The following is a 17,761-nucleotide window of genomic DNA, read 5'->3' on the forward strand; positions in this document are numbered from 1 at the left end:
TATAAAATTGAAATAGAAAAAGAGAGAAAGTATAAGATATTAAGAAGAGAAAATAGATACTCAAATACAAATTTATCGTAGAAACAAAATTGGGCTGATGTCAAAATAAGTAAAAAATGATCAAATAATGCAATTCATTTTACAGCCTTCTTATCATTTGCAAGTTTTAACAACTTACTTAAGAGTTTAATTTCATTCAGCTCTCTGTTCAAAAATTCAAATTCAAATTTTATTTGTCACGTACACAGTCATACACAGTACGATATGTAGTGAAATGCTTGGACAACTGCTCGTGACCTAAAGAAAACAAAAAAGGAAAGGCTATGAATAAGATAGGAAATAAATATGAAAAATTAAAAAGGGTAAATTTAACTAGGAAGGAATAAAATATAAATTAAGGTTAAAAATGAAATAACTGTACAACACAAATTAGAATGAAGGGTAAATTTAACTGGGAAGAATAAGATAAAATATATAAATTAAGTTGAAAATAAAATAATTGTACAACAAAATACACAATATAGAACTATATAAGAATGTATGAAGAAATCTAAATATAAATAAATATATACACAATAACAGCAGCTGTACAAGTATTAACCGGAAATGAAGAATATAGTGACCAGTGTTGTGCAAAAACAAAGTCCAGAAAGTCCAGTGTGTGTGTAAGAACCATATGTGTGGGTCAGTACTGTGTGGTGGTGTGATTGTGATTGCACTGTGTGTGCATGGGTTGGATGTAAAATACCTACTTTTGGAAATAGTAATACAAAATAAAAAACAAAAAAATATAGCCCTGATAACGGAACTAACCAACTTTTACCCTTTTTTTAAAACGCTGATGTTACCTGAATATTTGCATAATATATATTATTATATTATATTTCTTACCCTGATCAACCAGGTCCTCTTATATATGGCATGATCTGCAACTCCGTTAATTAATCCCTAATTAACAATAAATAAACTAAGTGAATGAAGGTTTAAACACCTTCATCGTTAGCCTTTCATTATCGCAATAAGGATTCATACTGCCACCTAGTGTTTGACTATGTGTATAGTCAAGAATGCTGGTAGATGTAACGCATTTAATTATCAAAACATTCATTCAGTTATGCAGCCTTAAAGCAGTTCTCCTTCAATTAAATTTCATTTCAGTGCTACCTCTGTCAATACTGTTAAATGGAGCGATTAAAAAAAGACGGTCACTGCTCTAATAAATGAACACGAAACTCACAATATTGTGCTAAGTTGCCATCTCTGCTTTGAAGATGATCTTGAACGCTGTTAGGTTCCATTTAATTATCCCAATTGTCTTCAAACGCAAAAAGACACAACATTTGACCATTTTTGAGATTTCATTATTTTTTATTTTTTAATAGTATATACAGCTAAGCAACCTTTAAATTTTAAACCAATAACAATTTGACGTACAACCGCACATGTACACGTCACTTTCCCCTCGCTAAGTGGGAAAATGAACTCAATTTCCCGTGCAGCACTGCGGCTCCCCCCTCCCATCTCGCGCCTTCCCTCTTGTCTCTCCTCGAGCTGCTAGCCGTCGGTGTGTGTTGTTGTTGAAGCAATGATGGCGGCAGCGGGATGCGGATCAGCAACCGCGGCTGCCGTAGGAGGCCAAGGTGGAACCGCTACGGCCAGAGGTCGTTTTCCCGGTCGGCCTTGGTCATCACGCAGTCGTTTGCGCTCTGAGAAGCGTTGGCAACTCGGGCGATCGGGCTTAGAAGCTGATGATGTGACTAACGGAGGGCCAAGGCCCGCAAACCTGGTTCTATCGTTAAACGAAGACCAGTCTCACTTGCGCTTGCTTGGAATACAGGAAAGCCACAAGATCCTTGGCCAGGCTGGATACAGCTCTAGTGGGAGTGAAGAGGTGAGGTCCCACACCCACCCAGGAGTTAGTATCTTTATTTCATCTTCTCACATTTTGTGTGATCGTTAATGCACCAGAAAGAGAGCAAGGCACAACAGTGTGACTGCTTAGTACCATGGAGAAATGTCAACATCCTTCAGGCTAGCGTTAACTTTAGCTTCAGCTTCAAGCTTGCTAAGCTAAAACTATGCTAAGTGTTAGCACAGTGGAGCTCTCCATTACATTTAATGAACAGTCGTAACACAAAATAAGCACTTCAGCAAAAGCAGCAAAGCTGTTCAAGTCACCGCAGCACTGTTGCTTAATTTGCTCCTAGAAATTTTAAACATTTAAAGGGTCATAGCATGCATAACTGCAAGAGTTTTAATTGTTAAAAAACACATTATGCGGGAACGCGAGTTTGTGATCAGGAGTCTCAGTTATTTCATGTATGGCCCACTCGTTATAGGGCCAGAGTAGCAGCTAGCTAGCTAATAGTGAACACAAAGAAGGGGAAGGATAGCGCCTTCGTACCCCGCACAGTGGCTAACTGCTAACACGCTGCATAGACTCGGGCAGAGTAGTTACTTTAAATAAAACCGCACATACGTCGGAGCTTATTTGTACCACATAGATAACTTTCACAAATTAGGTTGAATGCTTTATGGAGGGCTGGGTTTGCTAACCGCTAGCTAATGTCACCAAACACGTCAGGTTTAAATGGTGGTGCAGAAGTATGCCAAAGTCAAATGCAACCTTGTTGGAATCGAAAGCGTTCAAACTCACCTCATAAAGTTTAAGTAAAATGCCAGCTCGTAAGAGTGGCGCTGTTTTATGAGTTAAGATCCCAGTTGTGGGTATGGGGATGTACAGTACAAAGAGAATAGTAATTATAGCAAGATTTACCAGCAGTTTTTTTTTCGTAGCTGCTCATTTGACATTCATATTAAACCTGTTGTTAAATCGTGTTGCATTAGGTAGTAAACGGTCTATATTATGTAATAACATTATAGGAAGTTTTCCTACTCAGCCACATGTTTTTTTTTTCTTTTTTGTTGTTGCTGTTACTAATGCACAACGCATTTATGATATCTGTATAACAACCCATGATGAATGACAGTAGTTGGTTTCAACCTTTACTTAGAAAGAGCAAAACAGTCATGTACTATTGATGAGTTTCATTTTAAAAAGTCAGACTTGTTTGCTATATTGTTAGAAAAGCCCTTGTTCAGATATGCTATGATCCACATATATTGATTTGTTAATATGTTACGTGTTAAAAGCATGTGCATGCAAAGGATTTTTTTTTCTGCACTCGGACCTAAAACTTTAGTTATTGTTTATCCTGATGGTTTAACAGTTTCCAGCAAAGTGCAAAGTGGCTTCAAGTGTTAATTGCGGTTTTATTTTTCAAGGGGGATGATTTCAAAGGATTTGAAGCTGAGACAAAAGGTTCCAAGGGACCCATATTGTCTCAACAAAATTCTTCCAAAGGTAAAGACCAAGCTGTTATTTAATCTCATGAAATATTTGGTGTTATTTGTAAATAACCCACAAGTTAGGAAATGAATTAAGCACGAAATGCAATATAATATATTTTTTCTATATAGTTTTGTCAGATGATTTTGTGTTCATTTAATACCTTTGTTTTGCAGGTGATGCTGCCAACACAAAATCGAAACGTCAAAGTGAGAAGCTACCGCTTAAAACGCCAGCAGTGAAGGCAGCTGCACCACCTGACCCGATAAAAGATGTAAAGTCTTCGGAGCAAATGCACGACGTGTCCCTCGAAGCAAAACCAGCAAAAGATTGCAAGAAAGGTTCGAAAGGAAAAAGCACCCTGGATCGACAGCCCGCCAAGAGCAGAGCTTCATCAGCAGCACCGAGGATTACTATAAAGTTGGTGGCCAAAAAGAAAATCAAAACTGTAAAGGAGCCTCAGAAAAAATCTGCAAAGAAGTTGAAGATGAAAGGAGATCAGGATGAGCCTAAAACCAAGGACATTGAGGGTGACCAGATTTTAAGTGCTCATGTCAAATTAAAAGCTGAACCACAAGAGGATGAGCATGGCACAGAAGATAAAGGAGGGGGGACGGTACCTGTGAGAAGGCGTGGGAGATCTGCTTTAAAAACAACAGAGCCTGTATGCCAGACTAGCGCCAAAGTTGTGGTTAGTGACCAAAAATCAAAGGAGAAAGAATCTGTTGATCAACCTGATTCTGTAAAAGAGAGCGGGACTGTAGAGCCAAAATCACATGCAAAGAAATTAAAGCATAAGGAAACTGCTGCTGGCCAGGGTCCTGAAGTTAATCAACTAGTGACTCGTAGGAGCAATAGAGTCACAAACCCACTCTCTAAAAGAGCCACGGTGAGTGCACCTGCAGCGGAAAGTTTGAGTACAAGTGATGCTGTTGTAGCAGCGTCCAAGTCAGAAGCTTCGCGGACAGCAGAGGCCAAACCATTAGCGGGAAGTAACAGACGAAGGCAAAGCAGGAGGCTGAATAAAAACGATACAGTGCCAGAAAACCAAGGTCTGTCATTGTCAGAGACTGATAACTCAGCTGTGCAACCCAGTGACAGTTTGCCTTTGAAAAATGAGGACACGAGGGTCCCAAGCTTAAAGTTAATAAAGATCAGAAACCCTAAATACAATGCGCAGTCCGCGGGGAAGAATACGTCTCGAAAGAAAAAACGAAGAAAATTTATCTGGACTTTGACGTTAGTAAAGGGAGGAAGTCAGACGCCATGCGCTGAAAACACTTTCACAGTAACACCTAATGCTGTAAGTGAGGTTGATCAGCCCGCTCTTTGTGATACCAGTGTCAGTGAAAATTTAAAGGGAATTGATGATGAATCCAAACTTGATGACACAGTTCCACAGGAGAGTGAAAACACTGAGAAAAATGAGAGTAATCAGAAAGATTCCCAAAACAACGCCGAGGAGCCGTTGGAGGAAAAGACCTCTTTACAAGTTGAAGTTGCAGTGGAACACACGGCTGAAGCATCTCCACAAGAAATCACTAAAACGGACTGTGGGAAAGTTGTCCCCCCTCTTCAAATTAAAAAGGTCTCCTCTCCTGGCAAACATAAAAGTTCAAAGCCTTCTTTTTTAATTCAGCAGGTCAGCCCTGTGGCTGAAAAGATGTTGGAAAGAGAGGAGAAAGAGGATGTTTTAATAGATCAGAATGAAACTAATGAGGATAAATCAGCATGTCTGGATGTTGATGTCACACCAACAAGAAGGCTTAGGAGGAGAACATCAAGCCTTGATTCGTCACCAACAAAGTCTGTCAGTCAGAAGCCGGTGAACACTCCAAAACGAAAGCTTAGAGCAAGTGTACAGGATGAAGATGCCCCACAGGTTCATGTTGAAGATTCTTCTCAGGTTTCAACTGAAGATTCCAGTTCACAAGTTCTTCCCGAAAACCCTTGTCTTGATTTGACTGAGGAGCCATCGCAAACGACCTTTGTAAACTCCTCTGAAATTGTTGACAAGGATACCTCAAATATTGCTGAAGACCCCTCACAGTTGCCAGGTGACGCTTCCCCACCAAAGGTGGAGAATGAGGTAGAACCACAGATTAATGAGGCCGAACCACAGTTTAGTGAGGCCAAACCATTGCCTGTGCCTTCCAAGCCTAGAAGATGTAGGAATAACAAACTAGGGAAAAAGAAGTCTCTTCCCAGGAAGAAGGCTGTCGTTTCCACTGAAACTGCTGTCAACACAGAGCCTGTTACAGTTGACACTACTAACACGGAGCCTGTTCAAGAGGAAGACACTCAGCCTTTAGTAACAGAGGTAAGCCAGCCGGAAACAAAAGATTGCCCTCCGCCAGAGACCAAACAGGACCCTGTGTCAGTGGAGGAAGAGCAGATACAGCTATCAGTAAAGGAAGAAATGGACATTCAGTCAATTGAAAGTCAGCAATCTTTGTCACTGGAATGTCAAACGAGTGATCTAAATGCATCAATGGCATCTCAGAAAAAAGGAAAAAAGAAACGTAAAAACTTGATTGGTCAGCGCCAGAAACACAGACACAGGAGCAAAGATGGAAAATTTGCCCCACTCAAATTACCTGAAAGTGAACAAACTGAAGAGGGAGATGGTGACAGTTCTACCCCACTGGCAGCTAACGCACCATCCCCAAGCTTCAAACTTATTGGGGTACATAAAAAGTACAAAAAGAAGCAGTCAAGTCTTCAGTTTATTGGCTCTAAGAGACCAAAACCTAAAGTCATTTCCAAGCTGATAGATACAGGACTTGACAAAGATAGTTTGAAGCAGGAGGAAACAGACACATTAGTTGATGGGGGGCAGGCAGATGTTGCAGAGGCTCAGCGCAGTAAGTCAAAGTTCATAAAAAACATTAAGCACTTCATAATGCCTGTGGTAAGTGCCAGATCCTCTCGGGTGATCAAGACCCCGCAGAGGTTTATGGATGATGCAGGAATGTCTGTACTGCCTCGGAGAAACTCCCCAAAAAAGGGTTTACAACTGGGCTTGCAAATACGTCCAGGAAAGAGGCGAGATGATGGGGCAGACAGAGCAATATCTCCAATCCTGCCTATTGACGAGGAGGACATATTGAGTGAAGCTCAACTGGATGTCGATCTGTTTTCACCTCAGGACCTCGATGAAAGTATTGATCTCGCCGATAGCCTGTTTTCTGAGAGAAAAAGTGTCAAAAATGATAAGAACAGGTCTCTTCTAAAGAACTCAAGTTTTAAGTGTCATCTTCCAGAAAAGGCAGGCAAGGAAGTGAATACACTGGACAAAACTCCAGAAAACAAAGGCGAGGATCTGTTTTCACTGACACCAGTTGATAAGCCTACAGAACTATCTACTGACCTCCTTGATGTTCAGAAAAAGAAAAGCTGCCCTAAGTTCACTAAGCAAACGACTCACCTCAAGATATATCAGAGGCTGAAGAAGCCACAACTGGGACTTAAAAGCAAAAACCCAACAGAGCCCGATGGTGCGAGCAAACCACTCCAGCCTCCTGTTGATTTAGCAGAAGGACTTGATGATGAAGCCATGAGCATTAGTCTTAGGCAACGGGATACAAGCTTAGAGAAAGACAAGTCCAAGCTTAAGATCGAAGACCTAGATACGCCTGGAGTAGTGAGAAAAGTTTCTGTCTGTGTTAGGACTACTAACCCAAAGTCACTCACATTGCAACATGGCCAAGTGGAAGATATAGCTGCAAAAGACACTGCCCAGCCTCACTCAGGTAACACCATACTAATGTTAAGCAACTTTCGATTCATCACTTACACAATCGTGCAAACAAGACTATACCATAGACCTGAAAATGGCTTGTATTGCTTCCACAGGAGAGTTGCAGTCAGTACAGAACTCAGGCAGATGTGGGGGCATTTCTCTTGGGTCTGTGGAGAAGGGAGTACCACAAAGAGCACGACTCACTGGTGCAAATAAAAGAATGTTCAATCTCCTCAGGAAAGCCAAGGTTCAGCTTATTAAAATTGACCAGCAGAAACAGCTTAAGTCGTCTGGGGTAAGGTCACCGTCACCACAAGCGTGTTTTCAATTCATTGTATACATTGACTGTTTGTTAGTAGCTTAACCTGGCTTAATAACATGTCATAGAGGAAGAACACATCATATAAACACAGTTGTTTTGAGTGATACATTATGGATCAGTGTTTTTTTTTTTTTATCTTTTCAAATTAACCTTGCAGCTGTTATCTGGCCCGGTTGGAGCCAGGTCTCAAGATATGACCTCTAAAAGACAAAGGAGGAAGCAGAGGGTGCAGCTTCATTCTGACGTTCCAGTCAAGACAGAACCGCCTCAAGTACAAGTAAGAAATCAATAGGCTCGAGGGGAGCGAGCATTGATCTCACTAAAAATCTTGTTTCTGTCTGTGGTTGTACCAAGCGGATAAAAAAAACCCTTTTGTTGAGCTGAAATTGAACAATAATATAAACAGGGAAGCTCATCCCGTGTAAACTAAAGCCTCATGACACTTTTATTTCCTTCCTCAGCCGCAAGTCATCTCCCCACTGTGCCAGGAGTTCCGTAGAGCAGGAGGTCCACGTATCAAGCACGTGTGCCGTGCTGCATCCGTGGTCCTCGGGCAGCCACGTGCCATGGTACCAGATGATATTCCCAGACTTAGTGCCTTGCCACTGCATGAAAGATCTGGCATTTCCCCATCAGCGGTCACTAAAGGTAGATATGACCAATGACATTACACTGCTTGTCTGAACAGTTCCTATAAACAAATTTGTTTCCTAACTCAAACATAAGTAACGCTATCTAACTTCCAGCAATCAGTTGTACAACTGATTAGTTTTTATTTGATATTCACTGTAACCAGACTTTCCTTGATCATTTATATATTTAGTGCCTCATCATTGCATCTTTACTATTTTTATCTATACCGCTGCTGTTTGATGTAGCTGAGAATGCATTTGGGAAAGAGAACAAGAGCTGCTGTTCAGATAATCGTGCATTATTTTCCCATTCTTATTGCATTTTTGTTCTTGCAGATGTTGGTTCTCCATCTGAATCTGACAGTCCTGGGCTGTCAGATCCAAAGGTCACCAAGGTCAAGAAACCATCAAATTTTGTAAAGCGGAAAGGACTTGGACCGTTTGGGTACCGATCTAGAAGGTGTGGCGTATGCAAAGGCTGCAACCACGAAGATGATTGTGGCAAGTGCATTAACTGCCTGGACAAACCCAAGTTTGGTGGTCCCAATACCAAGCGGCAGTGTTGTGTGTAAGTTATGTTTGGTAGTTTTTGTGGCACATAGGACAATGTGGTGAATTCTGATTTATTCTAAAAATTTGTATTTATTTTATTTTAATTACAAGGTATAAGAGATGTGACCAAATTGAGGAGAGGAAAGCACGCAGATTAAGTGGGAGAACGGCACCTAAAGGTAATTTTTCCCCTTCTGTGCACACTTCATGTTGTAGTAGTTCTTACATATCAGTGTCACCACTGTTTTCTTTTAGGTTCCTCTAAGCGAAGGCGATCCTCTCTCAGTGGGGGTCATTCAAGTAACGACGAAGGGAATGACTCACCGTCTGGTCTCCAGAGTGACGGCCACAGTCCATCATTGAGAAAGCAGCCGAAGCGTGTTGTTAAACCCCGTGTCTATTTTGACCTGGTGGATTACGACTCAGATCTAGATGATAAAGCTCTCTCGAGCTCTGCCTCACCAGCAAGGAGAAGAGGTGTCGGACCCCGTTTCAGTCAAGGTAAATTAATACTCAGCGACTGCTTGACACAGTCTAGTTGCTTGTTTTGTTTTTTAAGAATAGCAAGTAGCTGTGTAGTCATTTAAGTTTGGATATTGTGTACTATTATGATTACAAAGCCTGTAATAAAGTAAATTGTTTTTTCCATGATGTTCTCAAGACTTTGTGTCGCTGGAAGGATTCTTGGGAGACATATCAGATGATGAGGTCAGGCATCGAAAGTCCAGTTCTCACCGTGTGCCGTCAGCTCGACGTAAACCTGAGAAGGTGGGTAATTCTGGATTTAATTGGTGCTTAAACTGTACTTAACTTATATAATGGAAATTTGTGGCAATTGTATAGAAGTATATTGATGTTTGGCCAACAAGGACAAAAAAATGTCCAGCTCTGGCACGCTGTGCTTAACATCACACTCGTTACTGTTACTGATCAAACAAACCAGACGTTTCTGCACAAACTGTCTCAGGATTTTCTTACATTCCCTTTCTTTTGCTAATTTAATGCAGTGAATTTTAGCAATTAGCAGTTTAATTAACTATTATGCATGTCTGTAGGTTGCGGTGGTCTCTCAGGGTCTCCAGTCTCAGGGTCCTTTGGAGCAGACTCCTCCCAGTGTCCTGGCTGCATTGGCCCATGGATTTGAGCAGCGAACTGTCGAATCTTCTAAACCTACTCACAAAATCAGGGTTGATTTTAAGGTAGGGTTTTTTTGTTTGTTTTGTCTTTGTTTCATATATTCCTAAATTCCAGAGTTGTATTCCCTGTCGGAAAGTAATAACTAGAGTTATGTATTTGGAGACATACTTGGTTTCTTATTTGCCTTCCTCAAATATTATTTACTCCACAGAAGATGTACACACAGCTAACACCTGTAATAATTTAAAATGCATTTCATGTTTTCACGTTAGTATAATGTTTTGCCCAGCAGGGGTCGGTGTTAATCTAAGTTCCCACATGTGCAGCGTTCCATACATCATTCATTAGAGTTTTGTTCCTTCTGATCTGTCAAATTATTTTTTTAATCTATGAATGAAAGTTTTACATGTGTGAAAATGCAAATTACAACTTGCATTAAATTTAATACACAAAGTTAATCCACAGTTCAATCAACAACATAGTGTAAATATCTATATGGGCATTGATTAATGGAAAGAGTAGGGTAATGGTAACTACTGTGAAAATCTTTAATTTTTTTTAATTTATTTATCTTTTTCAATTTTTGTCTCATTTTCAGGAGGACTGTGCTTTGGAGAATGTCTGGAATATGAGTGGATTAAGTATACTGACCTCTGCGCCTCCCATGCCACCCTATGTCTGCTTCCTTTGTGCCAGTAAAGGGCAACATGAGGTAACTGATAATTTCTACTCAATTTTAATTTAAATATTCAGTCTCCTGCTTACCACCTTGTATTTTCAACAAGTTTAGATAAACATTAAACACTACATGATTCAGATATCAAAGTGTCCTTTTTTGTTATTTACATGTTCTTTTTTTTTTCCTCTGACCCTCATTTTACAGATGCTGTATTGCCAAGTGTGCTGTGAACCTTTCCACAAATTTTGCCTTGAGCCAGCGGAGCGCCCCTCAGAGGAGAACAAAGAAAACTGGTGCTGCAGACGCTGCAAGTTTTGCCATGTGTGCGGAAGGAAAAACAGGCTCTCAAAGGTTAAAACATTTTATTTGTCTTGTTTAGCTTTCTTATTGGTATGTACTTAATCTGTTTGCTTCCATGTCTTCCTCAGCCTTTATTAGAGTGTGAACGATGCCAGAACTGCTATCATGCCTCCTGTTTGGGACCAAACTACCCAAAACAAAACAAGAAGAGGAAAGCCTGGGTAGGTTACTCAAAAAAACACAATTTTAGGGATATTTACTACAACCTGCCGATTTCTCATAGTAATATTTTGTGCAGGTGTGTATGACATGCACTAGGTGCAAAAGTTGTGGCGTCACACCAGGGAAGAGTTGGGACACTGAGTGGAACCATGACAAAGGACTATGTCCAGATTGTTCAAAACTCTTTGACCAGGGTGAGGCGACAGTTTAACCTTAACAATAAGTTTATCATTTGGTGAATTTTCAGCTTCTTTAACTTGTCTGAATGTCTCTTTTTTTAGGTAACTACTGTCCAATCTGCTTCAAGTGTTATGAGGACAATGACTATGATAGTCAAATGATGCAGTGTGGCACCTGCAACCATTGGGTTCATGCCAAGTGTGAGGATCTAACAGGTGATTTTTATTATTGACTCTGTAAACATTGATGGTATACAGTTTTGAAGCTTCTTAATACTGGAACAGCATTATCAAACTTAAATGTTATCTGCTACTGTCAGCTGAGCATGAATATTTTTCTTAGATTGCATTTGTGAATTTTGATTATGAGTGGATTTCTCTGCCTCCATCCAAAATATCTCTCCTGTAAAATAATTTCAGATGAGCTGTATGAGATCCTGTCCAGCCTGCCAGAGAGTGTAGTGTATTCATGTCGACCATGTAGTGTGACCCAACCCAGTGCCTGGAGAGAGCTTCTCTACATTGAGCTCAGGGCTGGGGTGGAGAAGGTGCTAGCATGCTTGCTTTCATCCACCCTCACCCAGCACCTTGTTACCTGCTCACAGGTAGGAGACTTTGCTTCTGTTTTTATTAGTGATGCAATGATTGACTTGCCAGGGACTGGAATCGGATGATTTTCGGTGTTCTCAACACCAACCGGTGACCAGCCTGATATATGTGCCGTTATGAGCTGGTCCATTTCATGCATGCACAACATGCACAAGTACTCATGCACCCACTCACAGCCATATGTTAACATGTTGTGAGTAAAGTTTGGTAAAGTAACCTGCAAGGGAAAGCACTACGAAAACTTTTGCCGAAAACTTAATCAGATGCTTAACTCAAACTTATCCAGCTGAACATGGACATTTTTACAGAAGCTAACAAAAGAAAAGTGGTAAAGATAACTAAAGCTTAAAGAAGCCTTGGCATGAGCAAAAGATCAAAGCAGTTACAGGAAAACTTATGGAGACAAGTGAAAAAGAAAAAAGAATCAATGTCCTGTTATCTGTTGAAGTTCTACACATACTGGAAAATGATGCAAGTCCCTGACTCGTTTTTGTTTGTTTTTTTGTTATATGAATCTGCTGCACTTGCTTTTGTTTGCTAAAGGTAAGGTGAAATATGTCAGTTAAAGGTGGGTGCACAGAAACACGTTTTCATGTATGTGTTCCTCTTTACAGCAGTAGAGCACTTTATTTTCAGTTGTTAAAGTGAGAGAAGTTCCTGTAACTTACTGCATATTGGGATAAATTGTGAAGTTTAATAAGTTGGTTTTTTTTTTATTATGAACATAAAATACATGATTCTTGTTTGTATATGCTGTCAATTGTAGTTCTTAGAAAAAAAATCATAACCAGGAAAAATCGATATAGGCTGGTCACACATTGCAGTCGGTTCATCTCTAATTTTTATGACTCAAATGTTGGTTTTTATGCTACATATCATTGAATATAGCTAACAAAATATTTCCGTTTACTGTATTATTATTATTTTATTTTAGTAAACCACTCAAATTGCATGATGTTTAATTTTCTTCGACTTCTGTTGTAGTGTGAAAGATCGGTCGACCCTGACAGTGGCATAGAAGGAAAGCCAGCCTGTGACCTCCGAGCTGTAGGAAAGAAGTTTGACAAAGGCCTTTATACTACACTGGTGAGTACACGGCCCCTTATTTAATGTCACATAATCAGCTCAAGTAGATTAACTGGTATAAAACATTGTGCTTCCATTTAAACATTAGGTCTGTACCATCATAGTAAAAATGATGATCATGATCGTTCAGTTTTTATTGCAAATTGTAAACCGAACATTGCTTTCACATTTTCATATATGTACGAAAATATAAGTGAAAGTTAAATCGGTCTTCCTTATTCTCCTTATGTTTTTCACTCCTTTCTTTATACCTGTATGATGTATGCAAATAAAACAGTGCAAGTTTTGCCACTTTTGATAAAGAATTGCTCGAGCTCGACCTGTGTTTGTCTAATATGTTGACCATTTTCATGAAGCCTTCGTTGACGGACGTGGGTTACTGACCTGGTAGCCTGGCTGCCCCTGGGTGGGTCTGGGACGGGCGTGGGGTTCTGGGGGTGCTCCATCTCTGGGCTGGGCCCCTGGCTGGGCCTTGGGGGCTTGGGTCCTGGTTGGTGTGTTGCCGGGGTTGTGGGTGTATGGGGGCCCAGCCCTGGCGCAGGGTGCCGCCAGTGCATCGAGCCACCTGGGGGGCTCTTCAACTGTTCGGGGAGGCTGTTACATCTTGCAGGGGGTCTCCTCTCTTCAGGAACTCACTCTGCAGGAGAGGGAGATACAGGAGAGGTGGAGGAAGATCTCAGCCTGGGTGTCTATTGTCTTGTGTAATCTGGAAGATGAGTGGATGATGGGGTGGGTGCCGGTTTCTCTGTGGTGGGGTCGGGTGGGCTGTCCCGGTCTCTTTGGGGCCAGGCGGCGCTGCCGAACTGGGCCCCGGTCCTAATGGGCCTGGGCCCCCTTTCCCTGGCAGGTTGCAGAGTATGGGGGTGCCTACTGGGGTCAGCGGGGGAGCTGGCCCCAGGGAGGGGTCATTTGCCCCTCCCTTCTTTGCCTCCCCATCTCCAGCTGCCTCCCTCTTCCCGCTCCACCACAATCACCCAAACGTGCAGGGCCTTGCTACCCCCATCCCCCGTCCCCTTCTGGCTGCCTGTGCCTCAATTTTATCTCACAACTTAGACATTCACATTACTCACACCCATTACACATACATATAGGATCTTGGGGGTGGGCACGATACACGGAGTCCAAATTACCATCAGGGTGTGCACCTCACCCCTGGCGTCGTTGCCCACCTCTCAATGTTAAATACACGTAGACATTGAGGGCTAGCAGGAGGGGCTATGTGCTTACCTGCTGCTCTCTGGCAGGTAGCTCCATGCCCTCCTGGGTTTTAAATGCACCTTAGAACACACATGCATCAACACTACATTATGAGCAGGCGGAGGGAGGTTCGGAGTCTTCACACACGCCCGTTCTCTGCAGCCTGCTGGAGCGGGGGGGGGGCTAGGAGGAGGAGTTGGCCGTCCGACTGGGGTCTGGAATGTGGGGCCTCCCTGCTGCTGCCGAGTCGGGGCGGTCTGCTTCTCTCCACCCCAGGGAAAAGGGTAACACCTGGGTCTGGGTGCAGTTTCCCCCTCCAGGGACAAGGGTACCTTGACCTGGGGTATAGAGTACGCTTGGGAAGTGTGATCGTGTGTACAGTGTCTCTTTGTGTCTGTCTCCACGTTGGGTGAGTGTTGAGTAATTGCATGCGAGAGCATGAGGGTGGGAATGGATGTTTGTATCTGTGTGTGCCTGTTTGTCTGTGTCTATATGTCAGGTTGGGTATCAGACGCCACCTCTCTGGGGACATCTCAGGCCCTCCAAGGTATCGAGGCTTATCTCCCCCTACCACCACTTTCCCTGCCAGTGGCAGACGCCCTCAGACATCGGTGCGTTGGTGGGTCTTTGTGTCCGGGGGTGGGCGTCCAGGTACACACCGGCTCACTCCTTGGTGGCTGCTTGTCGGGGTCTGGAGCCTGGGGCTCGCTCGGGCCCCTTCAGGGGTGGGGTGCCCTCGGCCTGGGGCTCGGTCACTCTGGCACAGCTGGCTGAGTTCACGGGCACGTCACTGCAACCCCCCCTGGCTTCTGCTCCGCAGGGCTCTCCTCAGCTCTTTCTGGGACAGTGGCGCGGCTGCCCCTCTGTTGGTCTTCCTTGGTCTCTTGTGTTTTGAGGGCCTCTGGATGTCTGGAGTTTTGATCTCATGCCCTGCTTCATGCCCTTGAGGACGGGGCTGTGGCTCCCCCACACCCTCTAGCAGATCATTACATGAAGGAACCTTTTAATACAAGCGCGTTCATGCTGACAGTTGTACACACGGGTGCTCACACACACACAAACGACACACGCTGTGCGCTGTCGATCTTGCGTGCTGCACAATAATGTTTAATATTTAGTATTTACTGTTATATTCCCATATATCATCGTGATGTTGTTTATTCTATTACTCTTTTTTTTTCTTCTGCTTGTTTTCTTTTTTCTTTCTCAACATGTGATCCAGGTGATTGATATATGTATTTTTTTTCTGCTTATTTTGTTGGTTTTTGTTTTTTGCCCTTTATCCCCGTCCCTCTTCCCCGCTGTTTTTCTTTCCCTCTTTCTTTCTCCCCTTTCTTTACCCCAGTCAAATCTGTCCCGTATTTAGCAAGTAAAAATAAAATAAAATAAACAATAAAAGGTGAATCAAATAGACCATTACGGCAAGGCTGGGATGGTCAATTTGGTAAAGTAAATCTGTTGGGCATCTTTCTTCGCCTTTAGACAATAATTCTGATGGCAAAAGAGCCAAACGGGACAGGCAAAAAAAAAAAAAAGAAACGCTTCATTTGCTTTTGCATTTTAATTAGCAAAACATGCATTTTAAATATTGCTCAATTTAATTGTGTAATGCCAAAATTGTCGTCTAGATTCAAATTCAATGAATGTACAGCCCTATTATGTGATATAGAATGGTACAGTGGTCCCTCACTATAACGCAGTTCACCTTTCGGTCTCGCTGTTTGGCAGATTTTTTTGGTGCAATTTTGCATGCTTTTTTTTGTGTTTGTTTGTTTTTTACAGCGCATTGTGTTCTGCGTTCTGATTGGCTGTAGACTATTGTCAATCAATATCGTGCCGTGTGTCATCCTGTAATGTCGATGAAACGTTTTGCACCATCAAAGGAAACCGCAGGTGCCTTTGGTTTTATTCTGTAATACTGGACTTTTTTTTCTACAAAGGATTGAACTTTGAGGGTGTTTAAACAAGAGAGATAAGTGTAAAATGTTCAAGCCTGTCAGAGAAAAGTGTATAAAGTGTGTAGTCACGGCATTTAAAGCCATAAAACATCTATAATAATTGTAAAACATAAAGTTGACTACTTTGTGGATTTCACATATCGGTTATGGTTATTTTTAGAACGCAACTACCGCGATAAACGAGGGACTACTGTAGTTACATTCTTTTGTTGGAAATGCAGCTGCCCTATCAGCACAAGATTGAACATCTCAAGGACACCAAAATATTTTTTCTTTCTTTTTTTTAATAGAAAATGTTCCATGAGGATGTGGTCCAGGTGGTGCGAAAGAGGCTAGAGCAAGAAGAAGATCTTCCAGAGGAGCGGAGACCTACTGCCTTGGCACGATCCTACTACTTAAAGGTGCTGTATGGCTGAAAACACAAAGTCTCCTGAAGTTATGCATGATTGGCTTTAAGCATGATTTATCTTTTTGTTTGTTTGTTTTCAGTTTTATAACATTTATGATTATTGAGTGATTTTTCTCTTTTAGCTGCTCGAGGAGGTATTTAATTGGTTCAACAGCCAAGACCCAAAGGTGTGGGACCCTTGTACCAAAGACTTGCCAGTGTGAGTATTACATTTTTAACATTTTATAAGTTTAAGAAATACTCCATTAAAGTTATGTACCTAGATAGTGTTGAAGTACACCGATTTCACTGATTATTTTAATGGTAGTGATCAGGCGGAGACTCTTACTTCCAAAATCAGACATCTTTTTATTTGCGCTTTACAATAAAATACAGATGCATCCGGAGACCTAGCCTACTTCCGCTACGTCTAGCGAGGTCTGGCTCACAACTGGAAATCAACACAATCTTATGGGTTCGGTGTCCCGCCCATTGTACCGCCCCCTTCAACTGTTCTGCCTCCGGTCTTCCCCACCTCAGCACTACAAACATAATCACCTAAGTTTACACATAGCTTTCTGGTCTTCTCTTCCTACAGTGAAAATATAAAAACACGAGTCCATAATCACATTTCCCTCAAGCACCCCTTTTCACAATAGATACAACAGAAATGAGCACATCTGTGTAAAGCATCACTATAACTAACTATAAAATTAGCTAAAGTCATGTCTCCTTACAGTAAAATACAAAACAAAAAACAAACAGTTTAGATTTACTATATTAGAAGTACAGACTTCACTGTTGATTAGATATTATTAATCCCTCGGATGGGTTCCTCTGGGAAATTCAGTTTCCGGTAGCACTGCACCAACAGAAGTTGCAGAATATGAGCAGAAATATACCATATATACACATATATAAATATAGAGGCCTATATAAACACAGAGTATATAATAGCGATAAATAGGAATAGGAATACCAGGGAATTGCACATTTCAACTATTGTGAATAGGAATGTAGGAATATCCTACAACCACTGAGGGTTTTTTTTTTACCAAAACTGAAATCTTTGATTTTTTTTTTTAATCAATATGTCCACCTTTCTTTGATGGCATACTTTGTCAGCATCTTCACTGCTAGTGTTGCACAGCAGAAAGACAATCTGTCTTTGGTCAGAAAATATGTCTCTACTCGGGCGGTGCTCTTGGCTAGAGATGGTGCATTTTTCTTTCTTTCTTCATAAAATGATCCAAACGTCTTCTGTTAGATTCATGTCAAGTGATTGGATCATAGTCTTTCAGTTCTTTTACATGTATGTCCAACCCTGTGAAATGTCTGGTGTTCATTTAATAACTGTCTGGAAATCACAGCTCTGCTTAATTTTGTTTCAATGACAATAGGTTTTCTAA

At 41.6% G+C, this 17,761-nt stretch overlaps 1 protein-coding gene across 2 annotated transcripts in view; it reads left to right on the top strand.

Annotated features, from left to right (window-relative positions):
- Positions 1 to 1,520: 1,520 nt before the first annotated feature.
- The window catches only part of kmt2bb (lysine (K)-specific methyltransferase 2Bb), a 28,732-nt gene continuing 12,491 nt past the window's right edge, over positions 1,521 to 17,761 (top strand). The window contains exons 1-20 of one of the 2 annotated variants that reach the window (XM_026183362.1): positions 1,521 to 1,915; positions 3,286 to 3,364; positions 3,526 to 7,101; positions 7,205 to 7,386; positions 7,571 to 7,690; positions 7,875 to 8,061; positions 8,382 to 8,613; positions 8,709 to 8,776; positions 8,853 to 9,098; positions 9,259 to 9,365; positions 9,653 to 9,796; positions 10,333 to 10,446; positions 10,618 to 10,764; positions 10,842 to 10,934; positions 11,012 to 11,129; positions 11,217 to 11,330; positions 11,535 to 11,719; positions 12,708 to 12,809; positions 16,255 to 16,365; positions 16,496 to 16,572. In XM_026183362.1, coding sequence (XP_026039147.1) covers positions 1,586 to 1,915; positions 3,286 to 3,364; positions 3,526 to 7,101; positions 7,205 to 7,386; positions 7,571 to 7,690; positions 7,875 to 8,061; positions 8,382 to 8,613; positions 8,709 to 8,776; positions 8,853 to 9,098; positions 9,259 to 9,365; positions 9,653 to 9,796; positions 10,333 to 10,446; positions 10,618 to 10,764; positions 10,842 to 10,934; positions 11,012 to 11,129; positions 11,217 to 11,330; positions 11,535 to 11,719; positions 12,708 to 12,809; positions 16,255 to 16,365; positions 16,496 to 16,572 — 6,332 coding nt within the window. In that variant the 5' untranslated portion in view covers positions 1,521 to 1,585. The remainder of the gene's footprint in view (positions 1,916 to 3,285; positions 3,365 to 3,525; positions 7,102 to 7,204; positions 7,387 to 7,570; positions 7,691 to 7,874; positions 8,062 to 8,381; positions 8,614 to 8,708; positions 8,777 to 8,852; positions 9,099 to 9,258; positions 9,366 to 9,652; positions 9,797 to 10,332; positions 10,447 to 10,617; positions 10,765 to 10,841; positions 10,935 to 11,011; positions 11,130 to 11,216; positions 11,331 to 11,534; positions 11,720 to 12,707; positions 12,810 to 16,254; positions 16,366 to 16,495; positions 16,573 to 17,761) is intronic. The other variant, XM_026183363.1, reaches the window with a different exon arrangement.

This window comes from Astatotilapia calliptera, chromosome 11, assembly GCF_900246225.1.
Source record: "Astatotilapia calliptera chromosome 11, fAstCal1.2, whole genome shotgun sequence".
In the NCBI taxonomy this organism is placed as follows: Eukaryota; Metazoa; Chordata; class Actinopteri; order Cichliformes; family Cichlidae; genus Astatotilapia; species Astatotilapia calliptera.